Source organism: Lagopus leucura, unplaced genomic scaffold, assembly GCF_019238085.1.
Source record: "Lagopus leucura isolate 7727_CA_CO unplaced genomic scaffold, USGS_WTPT01 Super-Scaffold_100157, whole genome shotgun sequence".
Classification (NCBI taxonomy): Eukaryota; Metazoa; Chordata; class Aves; order Galliformes; family Phasianidae; genus Lagopus; species Lagopus leucura.
In genome coordinates, this window is record NW_024962334.1 from 41,402,712 (window position 1) to 41,430,471 (window position 27,760).

The 27,760-nt window shown below is 36.6% G+C and overlaps 1 protein-coding gene across 5 annotated transcripts; it reads right to left on the reverse strand.

Annotated features, from left to right (window-relative positions):
- Positions 1–2,037: 2,037 nt before the first annotated feature.
- Positions 2,038–27,683, reverse strand: DYNC2I1 (dynein 2 intermediate chain 1). 5 transcript variants are annotated; one of them, XM_042889096.1, is made up of 24 exons: positions 27,596–27,683; positions 26,404–26,457; positions 24,582–25,005; positions 24,024–24,076; positions 23,086–23,409; positions 21,753–21,814; positions 20,764–20,821; positions 18,397–18,474; positions 17,023–17,218; positions 14,964–15,066; positions 12,934–13,063; positions 12,324–12,435; positions 11,871–11,965; positions 11,442–11,571; positions 10,408–10,580; positions 9,700–9,862; positions 8,861–8,971; positions 8,190–8,251; positions 7,437–7,488; positions 6,325–6,385; positions 5,976–6,072; positions 5,582–5,713; positions 3,994–4,217; positions 2,038–3,007 (listed from the first exon to the last, which is right to left on the reverse strand). In XM_042889096.1, the coding sequence occupies exons 1-24, from the start codon at positions 27,608–27,610 to the stop codon at positions 2,836–2,838; spliced, it is 3,081 nt and encodes a 1,026-aa protein (XP_042745030.1). In that variant the 5' UTR covers positions 27,611–27,683; the 3' UTR covers positions 2,038–2,835. The 5 variants fall into 5 exon arrangements, with proteins under 5 accessions (XP_042745030.1, XP_042745029.1, XP_042745031.1 ...); XM_042889095.1 differs by having other exon boundaries at positions 20,764–20,824; XM_042889097.1 differs by lacking the exons at positions 23,086–23,409; positions 24,024–24,076; positions 24,582–25,005; positions 26,404–26,457; positions 27,596–27,683 and adding an exon at positions 22,191–22,203 and having other exon boundaries at positions 20,764–20,824.
- Between the last annotated feature and the right edge of the window lie 77 nt (positions 27,684–27,760).

Below are 27,760 nucleotides of genomic sequence, written 5' to 3' on the forward strand. Positions count from 1 at the left end.
TGTCTTCCCGTTCCAGCATTTTCATAACTCTTCCTGGTTTGTGTGCCAGTGATGGCCAAGTTCTGCTCACTTCCTGACCACGTGAATTCTACAGATAGGCCAATTCTAACAGTACTTCAATGAAACCTTAATATTTGCCTGCTTTATTCCAGCAAATTTCAACATGTAGAACAAATGTAGATATACTTTCCAGCTCCTTCAGGAAAAAAAAAAACCAAAAACTCATCTGCCCATAAAAAGAATAATTTTATGATTTAGCTATGTTCTGCTATACATACTCTAGCTGTTTCAGCATCCCCCCTTTGCTGTGGAAGCTATGGTGCTCCTGTGCCTTTCACATCCTAGCTAAATGACAGCTATGATTAATTAAAGCAAAATTGTATTTGGTAGGATGGTCACATTCAGTGCAATTAGAAATAAATATTCTGGTACAAAAGCAGAGTCATGCTATTCCTGTTCTCCCAGTCTTGACAGCAAATATAGGCTGACAGATTAATAATAGCATTTTAAAACAGTTGTAAGAAATGAGCCATCTGATTCAAGAATTCTGTTCCTGTTAACTTATTTAGCTACTGAAAACTTAATTTTCCCATCTGTGAGATGACAAAATCCAATAAAAACACTATTAATATTTATGTTCTAAATAGAAAAAGCTTTCAAAGCATGTTCATAAAGTGGAAAATAAAAGCAGAACTTTGTCCAAAACTTTCTGGCATTTTGCATATTTAAAATATTTCAGCTTTGCTGTCAGGATTGCTGGCTTATGATCTAGAGGTGATACTTTATAATAGTTACTAATACGAGCGGATAGTGATTTGGCTTTTATGGCACTTGAGCGTTAAGTTTCGATTATATGAGTCAGTGCATTTTAACCACAGTTGATTCTGTGAAAAATACGTATTCCAAAATTGCCCAAAGGTGAAACACACATATTTATTGTTGAGAGCATTTTAAATGTTTCACAACAGCAGTATTTACCTCCTAAATAAAGATTGTTCAGTAGAATGTGTTTGCATATGTACATACACCAAAACTGCCAAGAAAAATGCTATGGATATGAACACACTTAGGAATTAACAGTGGGCTTCTTTCAGCTAAGCTTTTCATTTCTAATTACTTGCAATTTTGCTTGCTTCTGAGACTTAAGAAAAATCCAATAAGTTATGGTAGCAATATTAACTTCACAATCATTAGAAGCGGTGGATGGAAAATTAAGTACTGCTTTGCTTGAAACAATTTTACAAGCCCTTATGCATAGAATGCTTTTCTTGCATTGTAGCATACCAATACTTGCTACTTTTCTGATTCGTGGTCAAAAATGCTTACATGAAAGTACATTTGAAAGGAAGAAAAGCAAAGCAACTACTGCTGAGATGCTCCTGCATGACAAATAGGTTACTGTAGAGACCCCACAATGAAGATGAGAAGTCGCTCTTTTTCGTGCCCGTTAGCAAATCTATGGCTGACCACAGATCTCTGAACTATATTATACGTCGCACCTGTACTTCACCAGGCTCTGCCCTGCAGCTCTTCCCTGAGTGGTCAGGCACTGGAATGGGCTGCACAGGGAGGTGGTGGGGTCACCAACCCTGAAAGTGACCCAGAAACATTTAGATGCTGTAGTGATAAGCACAGTTTAGTGGGAAATACTGGTGATAGGTGGATGGTTGGACTGGATGATCTCAAAGGTCTTCTTCAACCTTGATTCCATCTTGTTTTTGTGGAGAAGGGAATGTGTAAAAGAATAGAAGTTCAGTCTTAGAGTGGTATATTGTTGATTATCTAAGGCACTCAACTCTTACTGCAGTGGCTTGGCACCACCATGTGGCCACTCTGAGTTTGCTCAATTTAAGGAACAGTTTATACAGAAAAAAAAGTTTGAAATGAATTAACTAGCATTTACAAATTATTTCAGGCTATTTTAGAAGACGAAGTACAATGCAGAAATGTACATCCACTAAGTTCAGAAAACATTATCTTCCAATTGTCATTTTCTTCCCCAAATCTCTGGGGATTTAAAACTTTTTTAAAAATTTAAAAATTTTAAAATAAAACCACATTTTATTTCATAATCTTTAAATGACAAGTTGGAAAGGCTACAAAAATTAAGGACATTTGCTGTGGGTGATTTTGTTCCAAACTTTACCAACAGTATATAAGTAGAATGTTAAAGAAAACTCTCCTCTTTCTCACTGTAAGGGCCTTCAAAATGATTTACAGGATTAAACAGGTTAGTTTACATTAGAAATCCCAAAGGATTTAGAATTTCAGTAAGTGTCCCAAGCACATCACCTCCAGTGTCTGATTCAGTGTATCTATCAGGACAACTTGAGCTTCCAGGTATTCATTCTGCAAGGGTTGCGTGATGAAATCAGCAGTAATGCATTGTGGAGTGTGAATTTGTTTGCACAGTGGTTTCAGGCAGATAAAAAAAAGCTTTACCAAGTGTTAGTGTGTAAAAGACCAGAGATAAAGCTGCAGTGTATTCAGGTTGCTCACACAGAGGCAAAATTTTATGTTTGCTAGACAAAGGATTGCAATCATTTCCTTCTGAATGGAATAATGAAAAACAGTAGTGGAATAGGAATATATTTGAAGAATTTTTGGAAAATATACAAATCTAAAATTCTTTCAACACAAAAATACAGATCATCTTTTTTTAGTACAATAAGCAAAATTTGATTCTGTCACTTTTAGGATAAAATATATATTTTCAACTGAAGTAATACACAGATTTTATTTAAAATATATGCAAGTAATATACAAAATTATGCTACAAATCTTTTAAATGCCATCAAAAATGATAAATATTTTGCACCAAACTGTTTTCTGCTTCTAACAAGAGCGCAACAGAATCAAATTGAGTTTTTCAGATTCCTCTGGCTGAGGTAATGCCCACTTCTTCTTCATATAGTGAATGTCTATCTCTCCAGAGTTGTTGGCCAGCACAATTCCTAACAATCCATTTGTTTTTTCTGGTTCTCCAAGTAGAGCCATAGTTATAACACTGAAATCAAAAGGAGGAAGAGGAGGGTGCTATGATTAATTGAGACAAAGTGTTTTCGCAAGTTACTTATCTTTATCTAAATGATTCCTGGTATATTCTCATTATCATAGTGTAATGTTCCTCTAGAGAGGAACTATGATAATATTAATGATACTATACTATGATAATATTAATATTACTTACAGAGTAGAACTAGTTAAAAAAAATACATTTACTTCCCAAATTAGCAGCACTTTGCTATCTATAGCTGGAAAACCAATGAGGAATACTTTTAGTTAGAAAGATATTCACCAAAATAACTTAAGCCTAAGGAAGAGAGATTGTCCCAGGAGTGTTCCCAGCAGGGAAGAAAGACAATCCTCAAGACTGTAATTCAGAAAGGCTAAATTGAACTGACTATGGATCAATCTATAGAATACCTACGTATGCTGTGAGTGTAACTCACTACAGGAACAGCACTGTGAGACTGCCCTGGTTTTAGTCTTGGTGAATGTACGCTAGCCAAAAATAATATTGTTTGTGTCAGTGAGCTCAATATCTATCTTTATGTTGAATAACTTAATGTATATAGGAATCTAAAATATCCTCCAATAAATCTCGTGCATTTTTGGGGCTGATCCTGATTCAGAAAGTTACCTTTGTCCTCAAGCAGTCCACTGATTTCAGTGGAGGTAACACTTTCCTCCACATGTAAACAGCAACGTTTCCACATACAGAAAAACAGCTGTGCCAGTGATAACATTATTTCTGATTTTGATTTATACTAACACTACTTCTTTGTCAGACTGTATAAAATAATATGTACGTAAGTACAGACTAAAATTGCACTAGATGCAGTTTCTCTTTCTAAATTTCACAAGTTTAAAAATACAATTAGAAAAGCAATGAATATTTAATGTTAAGAAATCTCCACCCAAACTCTAAACAAAATGTAGATCATAAGAATATGAGCATTTTGATAAAATATAGTACTGTAACGTACTTACTTCTCTGACGGAATAGTTTGCTTTGCCACAGGAAACAAATCACTTTCCAGAAGATCCCAGATGTAAATATTAGACGATGCATCGAGGACAAAAAACACAGCAGGTCTTGTTAAAGCCCACTGCAGGGCAATAACTGGCTGCCCATTTGTGCTGTCATTCCACTGCATGAGGGGATACTCTGATGTCATCTGGTGTAATCTAATGCTTCCATCTGAACAGCCAACCTATACCATTGTCAAAAAGAAGGAAACAAGCAGGTTAAAAATCGCTTCAATTCCAGGCATATAAATAAAATTAGCTATCTGAATTGGGTGGCACACACCTATTCATATTTCACTGTATAGACTATCCAGATTTTAACTTTTAATGTGACCTTGAGTTCAAAAGCAGCAAGTCTGCACTGAGTATAATAGAGTAATCAAATCCACTGATCTTGGGAGGAAGCTCCAATTTCCCATTTAAAAGTTCTCAAACTATCAATTTCACTGCTATGATCACAACGTAACAGCAGTCTGACCCAGGTTGAGGTCTGAGCCTTGAGATCAATTCAGAAGGCTACTTAGTGACACGGGTAAACTGTAAAACCAGGAGCAGTTTTCAGGAAAACAGACTGTTTCTCACTGGTTCCAGACATTTTGTTATCCTGTGGCCTTCATCTTCACTTTAGGAAGACTTAGGATTTTCAGATGACAATTACTTTTAAAGATGACTCTACAAATTGTACTCGCAGTCATAAGGATTCTTCAAACACAAACTCTAGATCAGTATCACTTCAAATACATACACTTTTGAAAAAGGAAAAAACTTCCACACAGGTACACAAAAGCTCTGAGAACTGCACACAGTGACACAAGATACACTGGTACACTGTGGCCAAATACATTTTATACCTCAAGCGATCCCAAGGAAGTCTTGGGATTCAAATCATAGCATATTTAGCAATATGCATTATTTAAGAGAGTATCAAGTACAAGTATATGCAGGGATGAGCAGATAGAAAGTAGATATGGAGCTAGAGTCAATTTACACTGAATAAACTACCACAAGAGAGATGAGTAAAATACTGTGTGTCAATAGGAACTGCAGAGCCAGGTTTGAAGACACCTGATTACATGCAGGATGCTATTGCTGCCAGGCATACCCCAGGAGAAAGGGGTTGTCAGCAGGCCAGCTGCAAGACCATGAAGTGGAAAATATGGCAAGGAATGCCCACAGACATTTCTTTCACAGGTATCTTATTTCCAAAATGATTACCTTACTGAAATACACACAAATAAGAGTGAAAAACAGCTTAAGCACCATCACTGCAAAAGTCCTGCTAGTAATGCTGAATTTCAGTAACATCAGAATAAGGTACAAAGCCAAAGGTATCCATGAGATTCACACTTGTTTTTGTGAGCCTCACATCCTCCACCCTGTACATAAGCAAAGTTAGGACATCAGGACAGTATTTGTTTGCCACCCTTCTTTGCAGCTGGAATTAGCTAAATAAATCAATTAACACATCTAGTTAGATTTGTCACACTGGAAAATTTCCCTTGATACGTAATTAAAAATGAACTTGCATTAAGTAAAAATGTTTTCATACCAAAAAGAGTGGCTTTCCAAAAGGGAAGAAATCAATTGCATTGATGCTTATTGATCTTATCCCACTCTCCTGGGGTCTGAATAGCTTTGGAAGAACTTTTACATCATGTCTTGTACCACGGCCTATCAGGCCCTACAGAAACAAAACAAAGCAAAAATTATTTGCATTATCAGTATTACAAAATAATGTTAGTAATTCAAAAGTTGACATTTATGTATTCACTTCACAAAACAGCTACCTTTAAAGGTTATTAATAGTTGGCAAAAGTAACCATATTTTGATAGTATTCTCAAATTACAAATTTTATCCACAGTCTTGTGATAAAAATCCAATTAAATGGGTTCACACCCAAAACCAAAAATGACAGCGAAGTGAATGTCAGCATATTACTCACAACGTTTGTTCCAACAATGAAATGATTTGGATCAGATGGCAGAAATTTAACTGTCAGTGTTTGAGGCATTCTCAGGCACACATCCTTTGGGAAAAGACTAGGAAAAACAGACAGGTCAGAGATGAGAAGAATATAGTAAAAGTTCTCCCCTAAAGCTATGCACGTATACTACAGAAACTCTTAATCCAAACGTGCATGGATAGCTCTAGGAAATCTAGGCATCAAAAAAACATAAAAAATAATGTAAATATGGTGAAATACCCCTTATGTAACAGTAAATCAATGAAGTGTAGGGAAAATTAGCTTTTTGAGATGCATATGTAAAATCCAAATGCCCCCATTTTCTTACCTCTTATTCAATTCCATGGCAGAGCTATGCACTAACTTCACTTTCCCTCCAGGAATTAAGCCTAAAATTATAGAAATGAATTATTCAAACCGATTCACGCACTCAAAGTAAAATCAAAGCTATCAAATAAATGCTTTCATAAAACTGTTTATTGTAGATGTAGTTTCTAATATGTTAATATGCAAGAACTTTACGTCATTTACAACAATTTGTTTCCGAATTAAAATCTAAAGAGTTCTAACCTTTGCCTTGGTCCCTCACAACTAATTACAGTAATGAGACAGTAAGAATGGTTACAAGAAGTTATCCCGTATTACTTGTTACTGCTGACCAAAATTCTTCAAACTCCAGAAGTTCTTGCAAATGAAAAGAAAATGAATGGCAGCAGAATTAAAGTTGTGTTCAGCCCACCACCATAGCTTTAAAATGCACTCTTCTTCAGACAGAAATACCCAGCGTTACCAGTTAACACAGCCAGGTAAGGCACAGGAAATTATAAAGCAAAACTGATCAACAATTCTAGTTAGCAATGCTTACCTGCTTACGTGTGCTCAAAACCAGACCAGAATTTTAATCACAGCCATTTTCAGACAGGTAAATATGCAAATCCACATTTTTTCCAAGAACAAAATATTTTTCTTTGTTTGGTAACTCAGTGAGGACTTTCCCTTTTCCTTTCACAGAATCTCCTTTCTCACACTGAATTAAATACCTCACTGAGAACTTTCACCATCATTTTTGAAATGGAGATACAGGTAACAACAATAGCAATATACAAATTGGGTTGACAGTGAAGACAGATGAAGAATAGCACAAAATCTCATATTTCTTCAAGACAAGTTGATGAGGACACACAAATACTCTGTCGTTACAAGAAACGTGCTCGTCTGTGGTGGCGATCAGCAGCACAGAATTAGCAGAAGAGATTCAGACAGTAGTGAAGCTGGGGCTCCTGATGCCTACCATTCATCCCAAAATAGCAAAGGTATGCCCTATTCAGAATCAATCTTTTTGTCAACAACGTTGCTTTCTCCTACATTATTTGCTGTCGCCACAGACCACTCTTCATCCTCAGTAACTTCACATTCTCAAAAGCTTTATATAGTACTTACCTAAATCAGTTTGTGAACCAGCTAAATCCACTTTCTGTAATTCTACAACTACCTGTAAAGTCAATATTCAACATTAAAAAACAAATACTTACCAGACCGTAAAGTTCTTTAATGATTGTAATAATGTATGACATACCTATCTAAACATTCCTTTAAAGTCTAACCTTACAATGACTACAGGTAGACTCTCTACTCCCTGTCAATGTTTGCAATGCTAAAAATAGTTTCACATGCCCACCAGGAACTCCCTAGAGGAAGGCAGAAAATGGGAAATCTTTTCCTATACTTACCTAGGATGGTAGCTGGCACCACGTTGGTTTAACAGGGAATCAAAAAAAACAGCAGGATAATCTTATCCAGGGATTTCTACATTTTGCCTCTTCAGCATTTATTTCATATAAATTACAAACATGACTTCTCCCATACATTCAGCACACTCTCTAAACCACTGCGATTCAAACAAAATAAAGTGCACGAATAACAGCCATGGTCCATTGTTCAACTGTTAGAAATAACTGAACGTGCTCTAATTAAGCAGAACTACTGACTGCATGTTTAGTGATGTTCCTGTTAATAGCTTTGCCTAGCATTAGGGAGTCAGGTCAAACATTTTGAGGAGAACTCCATCAGAAAGGCCAGCAATGCTGTATTTTGCAGAGATGAAATTCTCATCAGAAATGCAAAATTTGCATTGCTTTTTTTTATTATTATTCTGATGCTATATTCTACCTTTTCAATATACGTATTACTCACCCACGTGTTAAGGATTCCATTTTCATCCATTGAAGCTATCTGAAATGGAGGGCCTGACATTTCTACGGAAGAACAATAACAATTCATATCCATGCAATCACCTTCATCCTAAACGACATCAAAGGATTTTAAACATTTCCTGGATTAATGCATTCTCTGAAACTTTTGTATTCTTGCAATGGAATTAACAATGTCTCCTTTACCACACTGCCTGAGAATTTGGGAACATAAGGATAAAAGCCCCTTTATGAAGGCTGGTCCTTTAGGCAACAGGTGCAGGAAGAAGCACCCATTAGTGTCACACATTTTAAGAGCTGTCAGATAAGAACATGTTGCTTTAATGATACGGACTGGAATTTCTGGACATTACAGAAGGATTAAAACTTCCATAAGGCAGTTTTTAAGTGATAACACTTGCTGTGGAAGAACAAGATATTGTCTTGAAAATGGACATTATTACAAGCAAGCACTCTCATCTGATGTGAAACTGCGCTGAATGAACACAAGTCAGAACAAAAAATAAAACATTCTCATTTATATAACTGATACTAAAAAGAACTTAGAAGGCAGAAGGCAATTTAAAAAACCCCAGAATGTGGCTAGGACATATTTATTTTACTAGACACCTAAAGACTCAGACATACTGATTCTTTGCAGAGCACTTCACCTACCCTCCTGATGAAAGAAGCTTGTGAGACCATAATTCCGTTCAGCATACAGAGTTGAGACAGGTTCCACTGCTAGTATAGGAGAGGTGTGGTTGACTGAATTTAGAATACCATCTGTAAATAAGAATAATTCAAAGTAAACATTACACTACTTTCAACAAAAATAACAAAACTAACCACTTTTTAGCTTATAGTAGAAAATGACAAAGATATGCCCAAATAATGAACTCTGTACCGAGTTGCTTTTAAAAAGTCTTTACAAGTTACTTTTAGAAAGTAAAAATACAATGCTGCAAACAGATTTCTAAATTAGCAAAACACTGTTAGATAAATCAGTGTTTCATCATCAGTTTTCACTGCTAATTTTCCAAATTACTGTCGCAGCATTTATGTTGCTTATTACTGTTGCAGCATTTATGTTGCTTTATCACACATTTAATTAAAATCTTCCATTTCAGAGCCACCACAAAGAGAACTATATTAATTTCAATCTTCATAAGCAACAGAGGAAAACATAAATCACTGCTTACAAAATAGGAAAGACAAAATTGAAAGTTGAAAGAAAATGGCTTTTCCAAAGTATTATTTGACAGTAGCTATCCCTACATAAACAGTTCACCATGTGTTTGACTACCAGCCCCCAGTGCAACACAAGTCCAAATATCTTCATTCTACTAAGAGAAACCAAAAGTCTATCAACAACCAATTCACGTGTACTTCAACATGGTGCTGCAATTAGATATGCTTGTGAACAAATTAGGTTTGGTCACTTGTAGCATTTATTTGTAGTGGAACCGCTTCACTGTCCACAAAGTGACTAATGAGAGTACATTTGTACCAACCAGTGGAGAACGTTGGAACCCTAAACGTCCAATCAGTTTCACTGAATGTGATGTGAGGATGCATTCTTGTGTCTTCTCGAAGATCCCACACCAACAATGAACCATCCACTGTTCCAGCAAAAACTAACGTTGTTTTACTGGGACTGAAGCAGCAACATAAGACCTGTTAAGTAGGAAAAATATACATCATTGATACAATGGAAAAGATCAGTGATTTGTAAGTCTGAAGTACATTCCTCTTGGGCATCCAGAAAAGACAGATTACAGGTGTGTGCTGCAGGAGAACAATTTAGTTAAAAGTAGGACACAAAACTTCTAGTAGGCCCTCACTTGTCAAGACAGTTGTGTAATCTGCAGGCCCTGCCACAAAGCCAAAGGAAGTAATTCAACTGTTACTCCTCTCTATGATACAAGATACCCTGACAACATCTGATCCCCCTGTTTTGCTTCTGTTCACATTTAAACCATTAAATGCAGCCAACATTACAAAAGCAAGAGCAAAACAAAGATCATCACTAAATTCTAGTATTAAGTAGAATACTGTTTGCTCACTAGGCTCAAGAGTGTTTTGTTTTGTTTTTTTTTTTTAATACGCTGCTTTATCTTGCAGCCAGACAAAAAACCCCCAAAAACCAACAACACAGAATATATATATATATATAAAAAATAGTGTTATCTATTCAACTATAAAACATTATTAAAACATACCTCAGAGTCACATATTAAAACTTTCTGAGGACTGGAGGGCTGCCAAATGCTCCAAACACATATGATGCTCTTTCTGTTCAGTAAAGCAACACCTGCTTTTTCAGGTAATCCGTGAACAGAAAGCAGTGCCTGCCTCTGAACTTGAGAGACATACAGGCAGGATATCTTCCGGTCTAAAACATTAGAAAAAAAAAAAAAAATCAAGAAAGAAAAGAAAGAAAAAAAAAAATCACTGGAGATGCAAAATCATACTTAGCTGCCATAACAACAGCTAAATAAGCTAACACAATTATGAAGAATATTAAGAGTGGATTGCTTTTAATGCTATTCAAGAAGAGAGGAGGGGTCAGAGAAGGAATCCAAGAGAAAGGAACAGAAAGCAAAAAAGGGATAGATTTAGGAAATTAATAGTATGATTATTCTGGGTGTAAGCAAGCCAGTGAAAGAGTCTGATCTGATGTCAGTATGTACACTGAAAATTAAGCTGAGTCTCAAATAGGAAACAGCACAGAATTCTTGTTCATCTCACATGCTCATATTAGGATACCTACATTTTGGGGTTATAATAGGTCTTCTTCACAATTCTGGGTTTTTATTTTTCTTTTCTCTTTTCATTTGAACTTTTACAGTTCATGTGGGGAAGATGCAGCGCACTTCAAATATATCAGGCTATATTTTTCCCCATTCGGTGACTTTGCTTTATTACTTTGACCCTACTTTCAGTCTAAAGAGCCTACATGAAATGACACCCTGTGAGGTGGCCTTCCACCAACAGATGCAAGAAGATACAACAGGACATCATGACATCATGCTGATCAGTGGCTATACTTCTGGTTCTGCAGCAGCTAGGATGTAACCTGTGGGAAACCACTCTGTACCGAGTTACAGCAAGATTAGAACAATTAAAGTTAGCATTACATCATCTATATCCTGATATGTGCTGTTTGTACCTCAGTTGTGACAAAAAGCATAACATTTTGCAAAAGGAAGAGTTCAAACTGTATACTAAGAAGTGTAGAATAAAGTTCCCTTACCATGGAGGAATGGTTGGTTAGTATTTAACTGGAAACAGCTATCACTAATAGACAGACTGGTTTGTTGAGATCTTTGTTTCCATCTGGGTTGTGCTGCAGCTTGATCTTCCTCTAGCAAAACAGCAATCACCTTCCAAACATAATTACATTTATAGAAGTAAAAGGGTTATCTTTCAGTTTTCCTACTGTAGCTTCAAAAAGCAGATTAATTTAATAAATCTTCACCAACTCTCACATTTACTTTATACTTTTGCAAATACATCTTAGCACAGATCTGGTTCCATGCCTTTACAGAGAGATTAGCCTCACTGATAGGAAGTACTATTTAGGTAAATTATTTAGATTAGACAGAACAAGTACTGTGAGTGACCTGCCACACTGTATCTTTGTGCACACGACTCATAAAGGATATTAAGTATGTAAGTATACCTGGCCTGCTGATCGAAGGAAATTTGCTAATCTTAGTGAATCAATTTTGGGCGATTGAGCTCCATTTGCTGACATCTCCTGGCCATTTATGGGACCTAGGAAAATAAAAACAACCCAACAAAACAACAGAAAGAAACGTGAAGCTTGACTTAAAAGGAAATCAATTAAAACAATAACAAGTGTTTTAAACACAAGGAGAAAGGCAGGAATCTGCTTCTTTTCAGAAGCAACTATAGTACTGAACAACATGCTCTATTGGGGAGTCATATCCACTACAAACAATCCAGAAAGAAGAAACTATTTCTGCCACATATTCTCCACTCTCTCCATCAAGGAACTCAGTGCCTACAGCAGGTTTCTGTCAGCGCATTACAAGTTCTGACATTAGGAAGATTCAGTACAGTAAGATTACGTGCAGATACCTATAATTGACTAACATTAAACATTATTCACCTCCAGATACAAGGGCACTTTCTCCTGGATGCTGTGTCCATTTCTCCAATGTCTCAACCTCCTCAGTCTGAATGTCTCTGTCAAGATTGTCCTCATTACACTGAGCATAGGCCTAAAGTATAAAGACAAAGTGAGATGAGTAACACAGCTAAGAAGGACACCACAGTACATAGAAATATTCATGTTTTAGTTGAAGTGCTCTCTCTTCAGTTCCTGAATTCAGATCTAAGCACATCAACACCAACAGCACAGCCATACACATTTAAACACATTTTGCCCAAGACCATTTGACCTACTGAAAAAATACAAAACGCTTCATATTATGCGTATAGACCAAACCCAGAACACATGGGACAGGGAGCCAAAAACACACAGAAAGTCCTTTATAAAACAGGGAAGGAAGATCCCTTCTAGCGCAGAAAGGAAATGGCCTATTTGGCCCAAAAGCTTTAATGTTATTGCTTTATGGTAATAACAGACCAGACATGAAAAGTAACAATTTATTAATGACCTATCTCATTAGCTTTAATATCTTCATTTTGCAAGGGGAACTACCCTCCAAAACAAGAAAAGACATTCTCAGGATGGAAATATTACATTTGTTACTTACCTGCTTAGTGTTCATTTTACCATAGTTCCTGATATACATGTCATACTCATTTACAGGAGGCAAATCCAATAAAGAAAAACTAACTGAGAAGTCCAGATCAATTAGTGGGAGAAGCTCTGCACTCCGTTTTCTGTAGAATACATTTCAAAAGAGAAACACAAAATTAGCTAAGACCAAGTACACTGCATTCCACAAGAAAAGTAACTTGATTAACTGCGTTAGCACTATTTAAAAATCCATTTCTCTGTCTGAAACCCTACGGCTTCACTCGTGTAGCTACATGGCTGATGAAAAAAAAAAATCAATCTTTGTCACAATGGACACAATAATCTATCCATTCTGATGTCATAAAATTATTAAGACATTTACATTCCAAAAGTTTACTGCTTTAAGTACACATTCATGCTACAGTACAGGTTGCTTGGTAATAGGAACATTTTTGTTGTCTTTTCCCTTTTCCGCTATCAGATTTCTTTAATTTACTTAGTATAGATTCAACTCATGCTGTTATGGGCCAATTCCACACTTCAGCAGTGTTCCAGATATATATTTTAGTTGTTATTTCTTCTCAGTAAGATAGTCTTTAAAAAAGAAAAAGACTAGAGTAACATAAGATGGAATGGCTCTTCCAGTGTTTTCTGTTGGATTTTTTTTATGTATTTGGGGAATTTCCACATTTCCCTTTTGCTGCTAAATTATATTTATTGCATTTTCTTATCCACATTATTTTTAATTCCACTTCCTAAAACATCACCTCTTCAGAACCACTGCAGGAACAGATTGCTGAGATATAATTCAAACTCATGCAAATAGCTTCCTCATTAGAAATCTTAAATGCCACATTCACAAAATTCTTACATTAAATGAACTAGCCTCATTGTTACATACACAAGTCCAAAGGTCTGCAGCTTGTATATAGGATGCTGTCAGTCTACTTATTGGTAGTAACTTAATTAAAATTAATTATTAAAATTTAGAAACCTTTTCTGCTTCCAAGAAAATGCTAGTTATCTTCAGAGGCTATATACACGTTAAGCATGTAAAGAAAGTTATAGGCATAGCTATTCACGTAGGTTCTACAAAGTGGTGCTCTATACACTCACATGAAAGGCATGTGAATCAGACAATGATGGGCGGATTCACTTCACTGGACTTCAGCTGTCTGAAGTTATTCATCTGAACTGCTTGCTCACATTCCCTCCATAATCAGGAGAGAATGACAAATAATTCAGGCGATTCCTCAGACAGAGCCTACCTGAATTTCCTAATCTCTCTCCACTGTACATTGAGAATGCCTAGCCAATGAACTCACATGAAATTTGGACATATAAATTTAAGCAGCTTGAGTTAGCCTAGACAATTACATTTTTCTTCTGTGAACACTAGCCACTGATGAGCAGCTATAGAGCAACAGAATCCAGTACTAACAATAAAACTGATTCTTAGATTTATGTACTACTATTGCAGTTTATTTAATAGCAAATAAGAGAGATACACAGTGCTTCAGGTAAATCTGGAACTACTGGCAAGTTCCACAAGAAATAACCATTGCTATGGTTTCTTTAGCATAGAGCAGTCCAGAAGTCTCAGATCTAGACCATTTTAAAATCAGTAATAACATGTTTTTACACCAACTTGTGTTATTCTGAAAATAGAATACACTGTTTTGGAAACAGTATGTACCTTACAGCACCTTGAACATGGCAAGAATTACAGTCCAGCAGAGCCCCCAGGCTTGCTCTTTTGCACTGTAAGTCAGTATCTAATTAAGTGACTGAAGAATTACACAGAGAAATGACAATGCTGGCAACTCATCGCATAATAAAATGCTACACAAACTGATACAAAGGTAAATTTCCACTGTCAAATGACATATAACAAAGCCTGCTTACGAACTAATTACTTTTAGGTTACAAAATAATATTTGACTCTAAACCTCACAGGTTTCTAAATTTCAGATATTTCAAATATAATGAAAAAAGACACCTTGCATGTAGACAGCTGACATGGATTCTTTAAAACACACTTACTTCTGCTTACTAGCCATACTCTGGCTACTTTGTCTTTGATGTGCTGTTTCAAAATCCATGAATATTCCACGAAAAGAGTTTCTGGCAGGAGGGTATTGTGTTTCTGTAATATTAAAGAACGCTGTAAGTCTTATAATTCACAATTCATACGGCACTAAAACATAAAGAAAAAAGTTGTATGATCAATGAATATAAAGATGTTATAATTATGAAATAAACAAGAGAGTTTGGCTAAGCAGGTTATAATGACAAAAAGAGAACACATAGAAAGCTAACCAGCACCCTGGGCTCGCTGCAAAACTCCAGAAGAGGGATCTCCAGAAGGGATCCTTTCCCACTGGCAGTCAGCCCTTAAATGGCCCTAGGAGAGGCGCAGCCAGGCTCCAGCCCTTCCTGCAGCACAGCTGAATTGCCCTCACCTGTGCTCCCATGGCTGACTCATTGTTCACCTCAGGAGATCAATCAGAGGTTCAGGCTGTGACTCAGCATTCCCATACAAAAGTATAAAAAATGACAGATTTATTACCACAAAGCTACTAAAAAGTTACTAGATGGCATATTACATAACCTCTAGCACGCTGTTGGTATAATAAGCCTTTTAGCTTCGGTAATTGGCCAGCCTTTTCCCCTTATTATGGCCCATTACCAGTCAATCAATACAAGTGAACACTGTTATTTTCACTTTAGAAGACTGATACAGAAAGTGCCTCTTCCTTTCTTCTCTCATTAGCTGGTTCGCTTTTACCCTGTATACACCTAAAACAACCTACAACCAATTTTAAGTCATACTAAATGCACCAGGTGCATGCTACATCTCTGAAGAGGAATTCACCTCTACAGCTACCAGAAGACTCATTAACAGAAGCATAATTGATACCACTGAATGAATAATGTAAACACTGAATACTGTTTTGTTTTGTTTTTTTTTTTTAAGCAACAATTAAATTCTGTATTAAGTTCAGTATTTGATATCATCTCAACTTTTACTTTCTTCCCTGGTTAGGTGAAAGCCAGAGGAGCTAAATATTTAAGTTCCAGACAGGACTCACAATGCTTCACTTCCTCAGAGGAAGAGTGCACTTACTATGAGGCAGTGTGAAAGGGGTTTGAAACTTCTAAATTTTTTACTAGAATGATTAATAACATTTTAACCAAAACAAAACTTTGGAACTTTATAATAATAATAAAAAAAAGTGTAATTTACAAGAATGCAGTAAGTACTGTGATTCAGAATTTGTGATCTCTCTATAAACATTACATATAAGAATTCCATACCCTTCATTAGATCTGGAGCTTCAATAGATTTCTGTTATCAGCTCCATATTAATAGTAAAATAATAAGAATTGTGTTAATCTACTACAAGAAGAAATCCATCCTGCAAGGCAGTGTTTTTCATTTGTGATGAAAACCTGAGAATCCATTGATACCATAAAGGCTCAAAGAAACACACTGCTCTTCTTCTATGACCATCTTAGTTTTGCCATACTCTGTAATAACTAGAGTAAAAACTTGTCCAAGATTCTTTTTCACAATGCTATTCTCCTTTCACAAAAGTAGAGAGTGTAAAGGGGAAGCACAGGTGTAGCTTGCTAAATAAAAAGATCTGGGACTCAGAGACATCAGATCAACTAAATGTAAGACTGCACCTTAAAAGTGATACAAAACTACACATGTAAGCAGTAAATGCTTTTTTCACTCCTTCCCTATCAGAGCAGTGACTGCAATCTTGATTAAAAGAAGGCCAATGAATGTCACCTGAAGACTCAAACTGTTCTAACACATTTCAAAATCCAGACCTCCTCATCCTTCCCTTTCCCAAAATAAGACATATTAAATGTTAGTCTGTACATTTTTATACTTCACATTTTCAATGATTAGTAATGCCTCAGAATCATTCTTTAGCAATATGAGAAGTTTCAGCACTTACCACAAGTGACTCATCTAAAAGACCAGATTTCTGCCTCTTGGCAGACTTCAGGAAGAAACGGCCTGTTTACTCAGAAGCTGTACGGGTTACTCACACACTTAATAGAAAAAGACTGGTCCCTACTCACATACCCATGACGGGTTCCTGTTTTTCATTTCTGGTTTTCAGTGGCAGTGAAGTACAGATTCTATCATTTTCTGCATTAATTGCTCTTTGAATTTCTTCAATTTCTGATGGCTTGGAAAAATGAATCTCTCTTAGTTTGTCTTCAGTATCGCCTTCTTCGCTTTTGTCTTCATCATAATCATCAAAATCATCTTCATAATCCTTTAGAAGTAACAGTGCTTTCAATAGCTAATAAGTATGGATTACAGATGTATTCTTCAAGATCATCTTAACAAATTAGGAAATGCATTCCTAATAAAAACAAAATTCTCATCCATATGGCTACAAATCCTCTGACTGAATGGAACTTAAACATAGCTACTACTTCATATAAAAACTACTTCATATAAAAATGCTGATATTGTTGGTATTTCAACCAAGGGAAGAAAGTCCCCTAGTGTCATTCTTCAGTGCCTCACATAAGATTCTTTTTCCTTTTATTTTTTTTTAATATCCTAAAGTAGGGGCTATTTGTTTAGGCAAATTATGTATTCCTTAAAGAACATGGTGGTGTTCAGTACTGTAAATGCTTCATACCCATACAAAGTTGTTTATTTGCTAGTTAGATTCAATGCCTTCAATGGCACCCTCAAATTTTCCTAAGGTCCATATAATCTGTTTTCAAGTCCACCCTTAAGCACATAATAACAATTCTTTTAAACACATCTAAGATAATTCATCTCATGCTCACAAAATTACTTAACAAAAGATACAAAGAAGCTTGAGAAGTGCTTGCTTATCTCCACTGAATGCAAAGGGCTACTATAGTGGATACCTCACTGGGCATCAGACCTAGCCTCAGTGGAGATGGATTCCACTTTAGCTGAACAAAGATGACAATGCTGTTGGTTCAGCTAGCAACAAAAGCTCATTTAGTATAGTATTTTATCTTTAAACTAAATAAAGGGAACTAAAAATAAGAGAGTCCAGTCAAACAAATAAGTGAAAGGACTGCTATATGTCAATACTTATTCCAATGTATTTTTGCATTAAAAAATAATGAGGGCATTTTTCCTCATTAAATTGGTAATATGCTGCCATTATTTAAGTAGTACAGCATTTTTCACAGAATCCTATTTAAATAATTGAAAGCCACCCAGACAGAACAAGCATCTTATGAAGACTTCAGCAAAAGAGAAAGCTGGTTCCCAATCACCAACGGCATCTAAGTAAATACTAAGTAGAGAGTTTCAACATAACATTCTAGTTCCATATTTAGATAGCCATGTTAAGGTCACCAAAATATAAATGTAAAGCTCATTTCTGCAAATAAAGTTAACCAATATTTTGATACTTCAGAATTATTTCAAAATAAGGGACAATTTTATGTTTTTACTTACTTCAAAATCATCTTCGTAATCTGCTGAAAAGTTACCCAGCTCTGGGTCTGAATTATAGATGTGTGTACCTTTGACCTCCTAAACAAAAGCAGTAATTGACACTGTTACACAGAATCACCAAAATCATATTTTGTAACAACAAAATAAAACTCTTCTATTTTTAGGGGATTACATAAAGGTATCTCTATACCTAAATCATACTGCAGGACTCTATTTGTTGATGAAATAAAGCAGATGTTGGAACCAGAAGAGATACATGCATGCAATGAGAAAATAAGTCGTACATATACAAAAGCTTGTTAACATTCAATTCTCTACTATACTTACACACAGTAAGATTTATGGTATCCCTGAAAAAACTTCAGAGAAGCTGCCTTTAATTTACTGAACTTGTTTAAGATAACTAACATGGTAATTACCCCAGCGTAATAAAAAAATCAAACCAAAAGCTTAACCAACACACATCAATCCATTCAATCTTCAGTCAGTCACACACTCGATCCTTTCAGGACTGTTCAAGAGCTTCCTGACTCTGCAACAGGACCAGGGATTGCAAACTCATGAAATTCAGGTCAGCAGTTTGTCTAACTCAATGCTACAATCCCATTTCTATCAGCTGCAACTACAGCACGGATTGGTAACTACCTGTTTTTCAAAGAGGTATCTCCAAAGCATTACAGCTCATATGGACACCTTGTTTTTCAGCCATCAAACTGGCAGAACTAGAACTTAAGCACTTGTATTTCTGGCTGCCACTTTCAGTCATTTCCCAGGCCAATCTTGGGATCAATAATAGATTATATTAGTTAGGCTGTCCATCTGGAACAACTTGGACAAAACTGGTCAAAATTTCCCTGTGGAATTTGGCTTGACTGCCTCCTCCTAGTTTGCCTTCTATTGCCAATGAAGACAGAGAAATTAATGCAGAAGACCAAACCTAGAATAATTAAACTACTTATTTTTCCCCACAAATTACAGAGGTAATTCAGGGAATTTTATATCCTCACCACAAACAACTCATACCTAAAGGTGAGCTAAATCCGGGCCTTAATGATCAGTGCAATGCCAGCTACAACCTGCAACCTCAGCTGTTGGAAACAATGGAGGAAAAGAATAGTTTGAATGAATCAGTTGATCCAGCATGACTCTCCACCACAGTGAAAAGAACTGTGCATGTTAAAAAAAATGTTGGAAAGCTTCTTTCAGGAACACCTCAGTATTTATGTCCCCGACAGTACTATGCTGGGCACTGAGGACAATTTGCATTCTGTACTGAGTGCAGCTCTGGCCACCCATATTCAAGACAAATGAATGCAAACTGAAACAGAGAGACAGATGCTCAGATGATGGGAGGAATAAGAGTTTGCATTGTAAGGATCATCAAAGGAAGGTCAGAGAACGAACAGAGATGCCTCCTATAAACTCATTAGGAGAAGAAAACCTAAAAAAGTATTTAAGCTAAACTTTAGTCCTAAAGCAAGAATAACAGGAATGTATAGGAAACTAGAACATAAGAATAACAGGTAACAGAGGTCTTAGAACTGTCTTGAAACAGATGTATTCATAGCATGAAAACAGATTGTAATCGAAGTTAAAACATCTGAGTTTGTATGAAAGATAAATGGCTGCCCACAACACGAGAACACAAAAAGCATGTCTTCAATCAGTGCTACCACATTTTCTCTCATCAGCACTCTAACCATAAAAAAAAAAACAAACAAACCAAAAACGAACACCAAATAAGAATGTGGGTTTTGGAGGATGGTTACAAACAGCTCAAAAGATCATAAAATATTTTAAAGCTTTTCATGACAAAATTATGCTGTATCTGCACAGATGGTTCCAAATAAACCCAAGATTATGGAGCCTGCATACTACAGGTGCACCTGTCCATTAAAAAACAAATAAATGAATGAATGAACACCCTGCCTGTTGATAAAAATACTTCTTTCTTGTGGCAACTGTTATAAGTACCATGTTACACTGCTGGCTGCATTTTGTTTGGCTTACACTACTTTTTATTTGGCTGTGTCAGCTGTTTAGAGAAACTATAGGTAACTGTAGATTATTTACCTTACATATGCCTGAAGTCCTCCCACCTACTGAGAATTACTTCTTCATGTGTAGTAGATACTGATAAAAGATTAATATATGGCTACCTTTAATGCTTGGCAAATTTATACAGCATAAATCCACTTTCTAATACTACATCCGAAAAGAGAGTTTAATAAGTATCTGAAGATAAATGAATATACATAAATATTACCTCAGAATGGTAAAATGGCACTGTATTGAAAAACATACTGTAATTGTTATTAATCCAAAGAAAAACACAATGTTTTAAGATCCAAAATCAAGTATTTTTACCTCTTGACTTGCGTCTTTTTTCTCTTTTTCACTGATTTTTCCTTTATCTTTTCCAGTCCTACTGAAAAACAAAATGTCAGTTTTAACTCTCAACTCAGAAGAAAGCACGGTTGGTTTTTCTTGGTTGTAAGAAAAAATTCAGTATTTTCCTGCAAATGAAAAAAATCCCTGAAACTTCCCAATACAAACAGGAATATTTCTATAAACAATTTTATAGATCTCTTTTTGATAAAAAAGAATGAAACCACAAAGAGATCAGACAGCCAAGAACTGCAAAATAAACTCAGCCACATGTAATGTCAGTAATTCCAACAATGCAAAAGAATAATTAAAGAGGAAAAAAATTTGAAGCCCATACATATTCATTTTATTAATACCTGCAGACAACTGGACATCAAGACAGCACTGGCGTAACATGTGCTAATCTATGTAAATCATGGTCTGATATTCAAAGCTGGTGTTTCATTCTGAGGGTTTCTTTATGAGGACAATAAAATATAAAATCAGGGAGAAAATGGAGAACCACATCTGCTCCTTAACAATTTCTTTGATTATTTCAGAAACTGAGTATCAGACTTTGAGATTGTTCTGAGTTCTTCTTAATATGGAATAAAGTGCTCATATATACTGGCAGCTGGACTAACAAAGATGAAAAAGCAACAATAAAAATAGGGTTTGTCATAAGCCTTACCTTTGTCCACACGAGTACATAGTGAATTTAAGGTGGTAAAACAACAGCATTTTTGTCTGCTGAGCTAAGTGCCTAGATTAATATATCTGTAGTTTGCAAGGACAGCAAAATTCCTCCCACTACCGTGGTGCAGAAAAAAGAACAAACAGAATATAAACATGCACATTTTTAAATAAATCATACTGGAGACAAAACACTTGATACCATGAGATCAAGATTTCATGCTTAATGTTTTAGTGGTGACTGCATCTGAGTAGATGCCATATAGTACACACTCATTTTAAATCTCTGAATTTACCTTATGTGCTCATGGCTCATTTCTTCTCCTTGATTCTCCTCCTCTGTTTTGTGTTCACTCTTCTGTAAAAGAAATCACAATATTCAAGCGTCAGAAATGCTAGAAGGAAATACGTATATATGCCTATTTTAGTAGTAGTAATGATATTTAACAGTAAAACAGGTTTATTTAATTAAATAAAATTAATTGCAACAACACATTGGACATTGGTCATTGCTTGTAAGAAGTTCTGTGTATTAACTATTTTCAGAATACTCTCCTCTTTACAACTATGTTAAAGGAAAAAACCAAAATATATGTTATACACATGACATGAGTTTCTCCTGAACATATTAAATACTTGGGAGAGTAAAGGAAAAGGGACCTTGAGCCTTCTCCTTTATTTAGCACAATCTCTAAGTATTAACTTATTTAAAGAATACTTTAAAGTTACTACACTAGTGTATGGGAACTGCTGAGTCACGGCCTGAACCTCTGATTGATCACCTGAGGTGAGCCATTAGTCAGCCAGAGGAGCACAGCTGAAGGCAATTCACCTGTGCTGCTGGAAGGAGTGGAGCCAGGCTGCACCCCTCCTGGACCTATTTAAGAGCTGGCTACCAGAGGGGAAGGATTTCTTCTGGAGATCATCTCTTTTGGTGTCTTCTGGTGAGCTCAACCCAAGGGTAAGCTCTTCCACTTATTCTCTTTTTGTTATTGTTGTCTGCTTTGCCTTACTCTCTTGATTATATTGCGATTATAACATCTTGATATCTATTGATTATACACAATTATATTGTGATTATAATATCTTGGTTATACAACTTGTTAATGTGGTTTCCCAGTATATGACTTGACTCTTCTGGTCTATATTATGAAGGTATGCCAAAGTCTGGAAATGTACTCAATAGGTCAATAGGTGAAATGACCATTCAAGATATATTTCCTTTTTATCTATCCACAAACGTCAGAAAAAAGAATGTGACTCTGAAACAGAATCATCAGCATAGCTGAGCATATTCAGCAACAGCTATTTGAATAAGTCACTACATCTTAATGCATCTCCAGCCTGCTCTTGACTTTTGAATGTCACAGTAATCAAGAATTTTATTTAAAAAAAATAATCTGACATATACATAAGTTCCCTGTTTGAATTTCATGGGTAGAATCAGTTCTGGGTTCAAACACTTCAATGCAGATGCAGTATTTTAATCTACCATCTTAGCCTCAAATTTCAGAAAATGCTGACATACAATCCTGCTATTTTGATTGTTCACCTTATCAGTAATTATACATGAACAACAAGAGCAAGTGATAAGGTAATGCTTTTAAGTGTAAAAACAGGAACACTAACCCTAAGATCAAGCTTCTTTCTTTCACTTTCCCCACTTTTTACTCTCTTCCTATCTTCTGCTGGTCGTCCTCTGTGTCCATGGGGATATTCCTCCACAGATCTCTTTGACTTATGTCTTTCTTCCTCTTCTTTTTTGTAAGATTTATGACTTCTCTCTTTTGAAAGTCTGTCTTTTCCTGGCCTGATGGAATGTTGTATTTTTTCCCTGTATCTCCTCTTTTCTTCTTTATTCAGTTCTTCATCTTTCTGTAACTTGTGCCCATGTTCACCTCCTCCAAATCTGTCTGCTAAAAATGCATCAATGCTGGTTTTCGTATTATTATCCTGCAAAATAAGAAAAAGAACACTGAAGAGCTAGAAAGCTCTACAAGATTGTTTTATCTTACAAATACATTGCTTAAATGGATAAAAACAGACAGATTTGCTAATTATCTATCTCCATACTGCCATTATGGATCTCCTGGCCAATTTTTTTCAAAAGCAATGATGTAGAAGCAAGTTTTGAATTATCACAACACTGCAGATTCCTGTATTTCTTCAGGGGCACTGCATAGTTTACACTATAGTCTCTCCTGATTACATATTCTTCACATACAAATTTAATTATTAATTACTAGGTTATCTATCATAAAATAAGGTGTATACCTACCAATATCCTTGCAACAAAGCATAAATAGCAGATGAGAAAATCTAATGAAGCTGTACAAAAATAATGCTATATTTACAACCCCAAAATTCCTTCTTTTTTTAAAGGAATGAAGTATCTCCTTAAAATAGAATGGCTCAGTCATGTTTCTTTGTATATTTTGTACACTTGTGAGAACCTTGCTTTGCATGCAGCTCTTGAATTTCTTGGGGAGCGTGGTCTGGTCCAGTTTCTTTCTTATTTTACAATCTTATCTTACTCCATCACAAAACACTGCATTCCTTTCCCTTACCTTCTTCCCTGTATGTCTCCTTTCTCGCTCTTCACCTCTTGTTTTTTCCTCTTCTAAAAAATATGTAAAAAAAAATGCACATTTTATACTCACACTTTGAACATAATTAACTGTAGAAAACTGCATGTAGAGAACATGATTTCACTGACAGTGATTTTCTAAAGCACACTAACTTTCTCAAATAAAACTCAGTTGAAATTCTCTGTACAAAGCTTTCTACTTTCCTGATGAACCCTTCTGTTGTTTTCATAGTGGTAAGAGTCACTACACATGCTACTAATTACTATTTGGGATTTAAATGCATCAAGCAGCAGAGAATGTATGGGCAGGAAGGTGCTTACCATTCTAGTCAACTAACAAAAACAGTGAAATTAATTATCTTTTCAAAGAAAGGGAAAACAGCATCAAAATTAAAAAATAAAAATAAAATATATGCCACAGGATTCTTCAAAGATACGTATCTCATAAGGTACTCAAACCTGCTTGTCTTCATGCTCTTTGATTTTCTACCTAGAAAACAAATATTTCAAAGTAAAAGAGCAACACAAAGCAACTCACCCAAACGATGCCTGCTTTTTTCTCTTCTTCTGTGATGTCCTTTATCTCTTCCTTCAAATGATTTCAGATCATTATGCATATCTGGTTGCTTTATCTCATGCCTTTTATGCATTTTATCACGTTCTCTATTGCCTTCCCTGTCTTTATCTTTTGGTACACTGTATCTTTCCTTCTCTAAACTTGACTCTTTAAGCTTATCTTGATGTCTCTCTCTGTCTTGATCTCTGCGGTGTTCTTTTCCCCTTTCTCTCATTTTATCCCTGTCTCTTTCAACAGATCTCAGTCTCTCTCTTGTTCTTTCCTTGCTCTTCCCTCTGTCTTTGCGTTCATCTTTATGAGTGCCTACATCATGACCAACCTTCTCTTTCTGCAGTTTCTTTTCTCTGTGCTTTTTGTCTTCATTTTGACTCTCTAACTGCGATGCCTGATGTACCAAAAAAAAAAAGACAAAAAAAAAAGTCTGTTAGACAGAACATGTGAGATTTATAAGATGCACTTCCAATGTATGGGAAAATATTTTGGTAAAAAAAATACAGTAGAACTGTGCATTATTCTGTTTACAGTCAGACAGAAAAATTATCCGAGTGTCTTACATCGTTTTGCTCATGTAGAGAAACTGTGCCATCTTGTAAAATATATAACAGAAACAAAGAGCAATGATGGATGACTGGACATCCTGCAACTGCCATTAGAATAGAAGACTAGGTTTTATTTGAACAGAAAGCAGAACACAACATAAAAAGTTGTAAAAGAGAATTTTTGGCATAGATTCTATGAGGATGCTACTATCACTGTATCTTTTCAACGTCATAAGAGGTTATATTTGAACATTTCTGAAGCATATTCCAAAACTCCCACTGGTTTAGCTACATCCAAGATTTTGGCTATTTATCTAATGTAAAAGAAATAGAACTTTATTTGATTACAGTCAATGAGAAAAGTGAATTGAACTTTATCCATGTGTTTCACAGTAATGAGAGCCCAATCACTCTATTTCTGGTGGGACCAAAACATTTCAAGCCAAATTTGTTAGCTTTACCTTACGTGGAAGTGGAGGAAATATTACTGAGTATCTAGAAAGCACAAAGCACTTACTGCAGCACTGGCACTGAACTAATGGGAAGCTTTGAAATGCAACTGGCAGAAAGTTAGGTAACAAGTAGAGTATCTACTGATTATCAATGAAGTAATGAGTATCTGCACAAGACAGAAAGAAAGACGAGCATTGGAAAACAGCTTTTAGCAAAATAGTGATGAATGTGAATAGTGTTACTGATCACAGCATGAATGTGTACTTGGCCAATGGATAAAGTAATTAACCAGCTTAAAAACACATGACTAATGTAACAGATAACAGCAGCAACTACAATACAAAATGTAGATGTAGGAAACTGAGTATGCATGTATTAAGCAGAGCCGTAGCTTGGATTTGGGTGGTTGGCAAATCAGACCCCATTGTATAATGGGATTCCCATACCAGTGGTATCATTTCCATTTACTTAATTATGAAATCTGAGCAGTAATATTATATGACTTGCATAACTAGAAATGGTTGAATGTGCCAGACGCTGGACATAGCTGGACTAGACAGGTTCAAGAATAGCCCATTGTGGAAAGAAAGATAATAGCTATGCATTTACAATCTGTACAGTTCATATTCACCAGTGCAGTTTTAAAGCACAGCAGAAAAACCTTGTGAAGGTAAAGATCCCAGAACACAGAGTTCCGAGTAGAACAAGCAGTCATACCTCTCTGTTTAGACTGTCAGCAGATGTCACCTCTACAAGGTAAGTTAATAAAAAACTAATAGAAATGAAATTACCCAAAGATGTTTCCGAAGTTCTTCTGATTTCCAAGTATCTTCTTTGGTTCTTCTCTAGAACAGAAAAGATAGCAAGACAGTAATCAATTTCAGTGAGAAGTAAATCACTTAAATAGCTTTTCAAAGGCAAAGATCAAGATATAGATGGCAAGTAATGCCAAATTTTGTTATGTAAACATTAATTTGATTTAGTCAATGTGTATGTGTTAAGGTACTTTCTTATCAGGTTCTTGCAATGTATCTGATTTGCCTGGACTTGGAAGTGGCTTGAAGCTCGGACTTCTACTGGATTAACCAGCTGTTTCCATAAAACCTCATGGCCAATGCCTATGATGACAGACAGAACCCTTTCAGGAAGTTCAAAATGCTCTGTTTTTTCATTGATGGCCATTCAATAGTATTACAGACCAAGTGGGTAAACACAGCTGGGCCACGCGCCTTTGGGAAGTAATCAGTGTATCAATGCTATTGGGTTCAACCCCCAGCTTCTACCTTCAAAGTCCAGGTCAGAGACTTACTAGTATCTCTGAGGTTGGAGAAGGTATGGGGAACCAAGTTCAGGGTTTGAGCATGAAAAATGTGAAAATGTTTGCCTTATCCCATGTCATAATTTCCCTCACTGGTATTTAGGGCTGTTGTGTTCTTTCACTGGTCATTTCAGTAAAGACTTTGGCTCCATCTTTTTCCATGTAACCTCTTTAGATACTGGACGGCAGATCTCTTTTTTCCCTCTGGCTCCAGTGGCTCCCCAGCTGCTTTCCAACTCACATGACCTGCTCCAGACCGCAGCCACCTCACTGCTATCCTCTCATTTCCAACACGATTTGCCCACTTGAGAGCTCTCAAAGAGCTAAAGAACGAGGGCCATTCCTCCAGCGGATAACACGGAACGAGGTTTATTCCATTACAAGAATAAGGACTTTCTCACTACCACCATTTAACTGACATCGCTGCGCAACAGAACCGGGAGCAGAAGGAGCGGCGCAGGGAGCCCCAGGGCGAGCAGATACAAGGAACGCGGCCAGCAGCAGCGAGACCCGGCCGGACGAGGGGACTTCGGCGAGCGGCGCGGCGCGGCACCTCCGGCACGCGGGGCTGGGGCGGCCGGGGCAGAACCGGGCGGAGGAGGTGCGCCGCGATCCTGCGGGGCCCTGATGAGGGCTCTCCCGACTCCCGCAGCTCGATCCCTCACCTTATCGCCCTCCATGGCGGGGCGGCACGTCCCACCCTACGCCACCGGCCGCCTCCGGGAGAGCACGAAGGCGCGGTGGCCGCGTCCGGGCCTGCTTAGCAACGAGTGGCGGCTGAGCGCCCGGCAGGGCAGCGCCGCGCGGGGTTGTGGGAACGGGGATGGCGG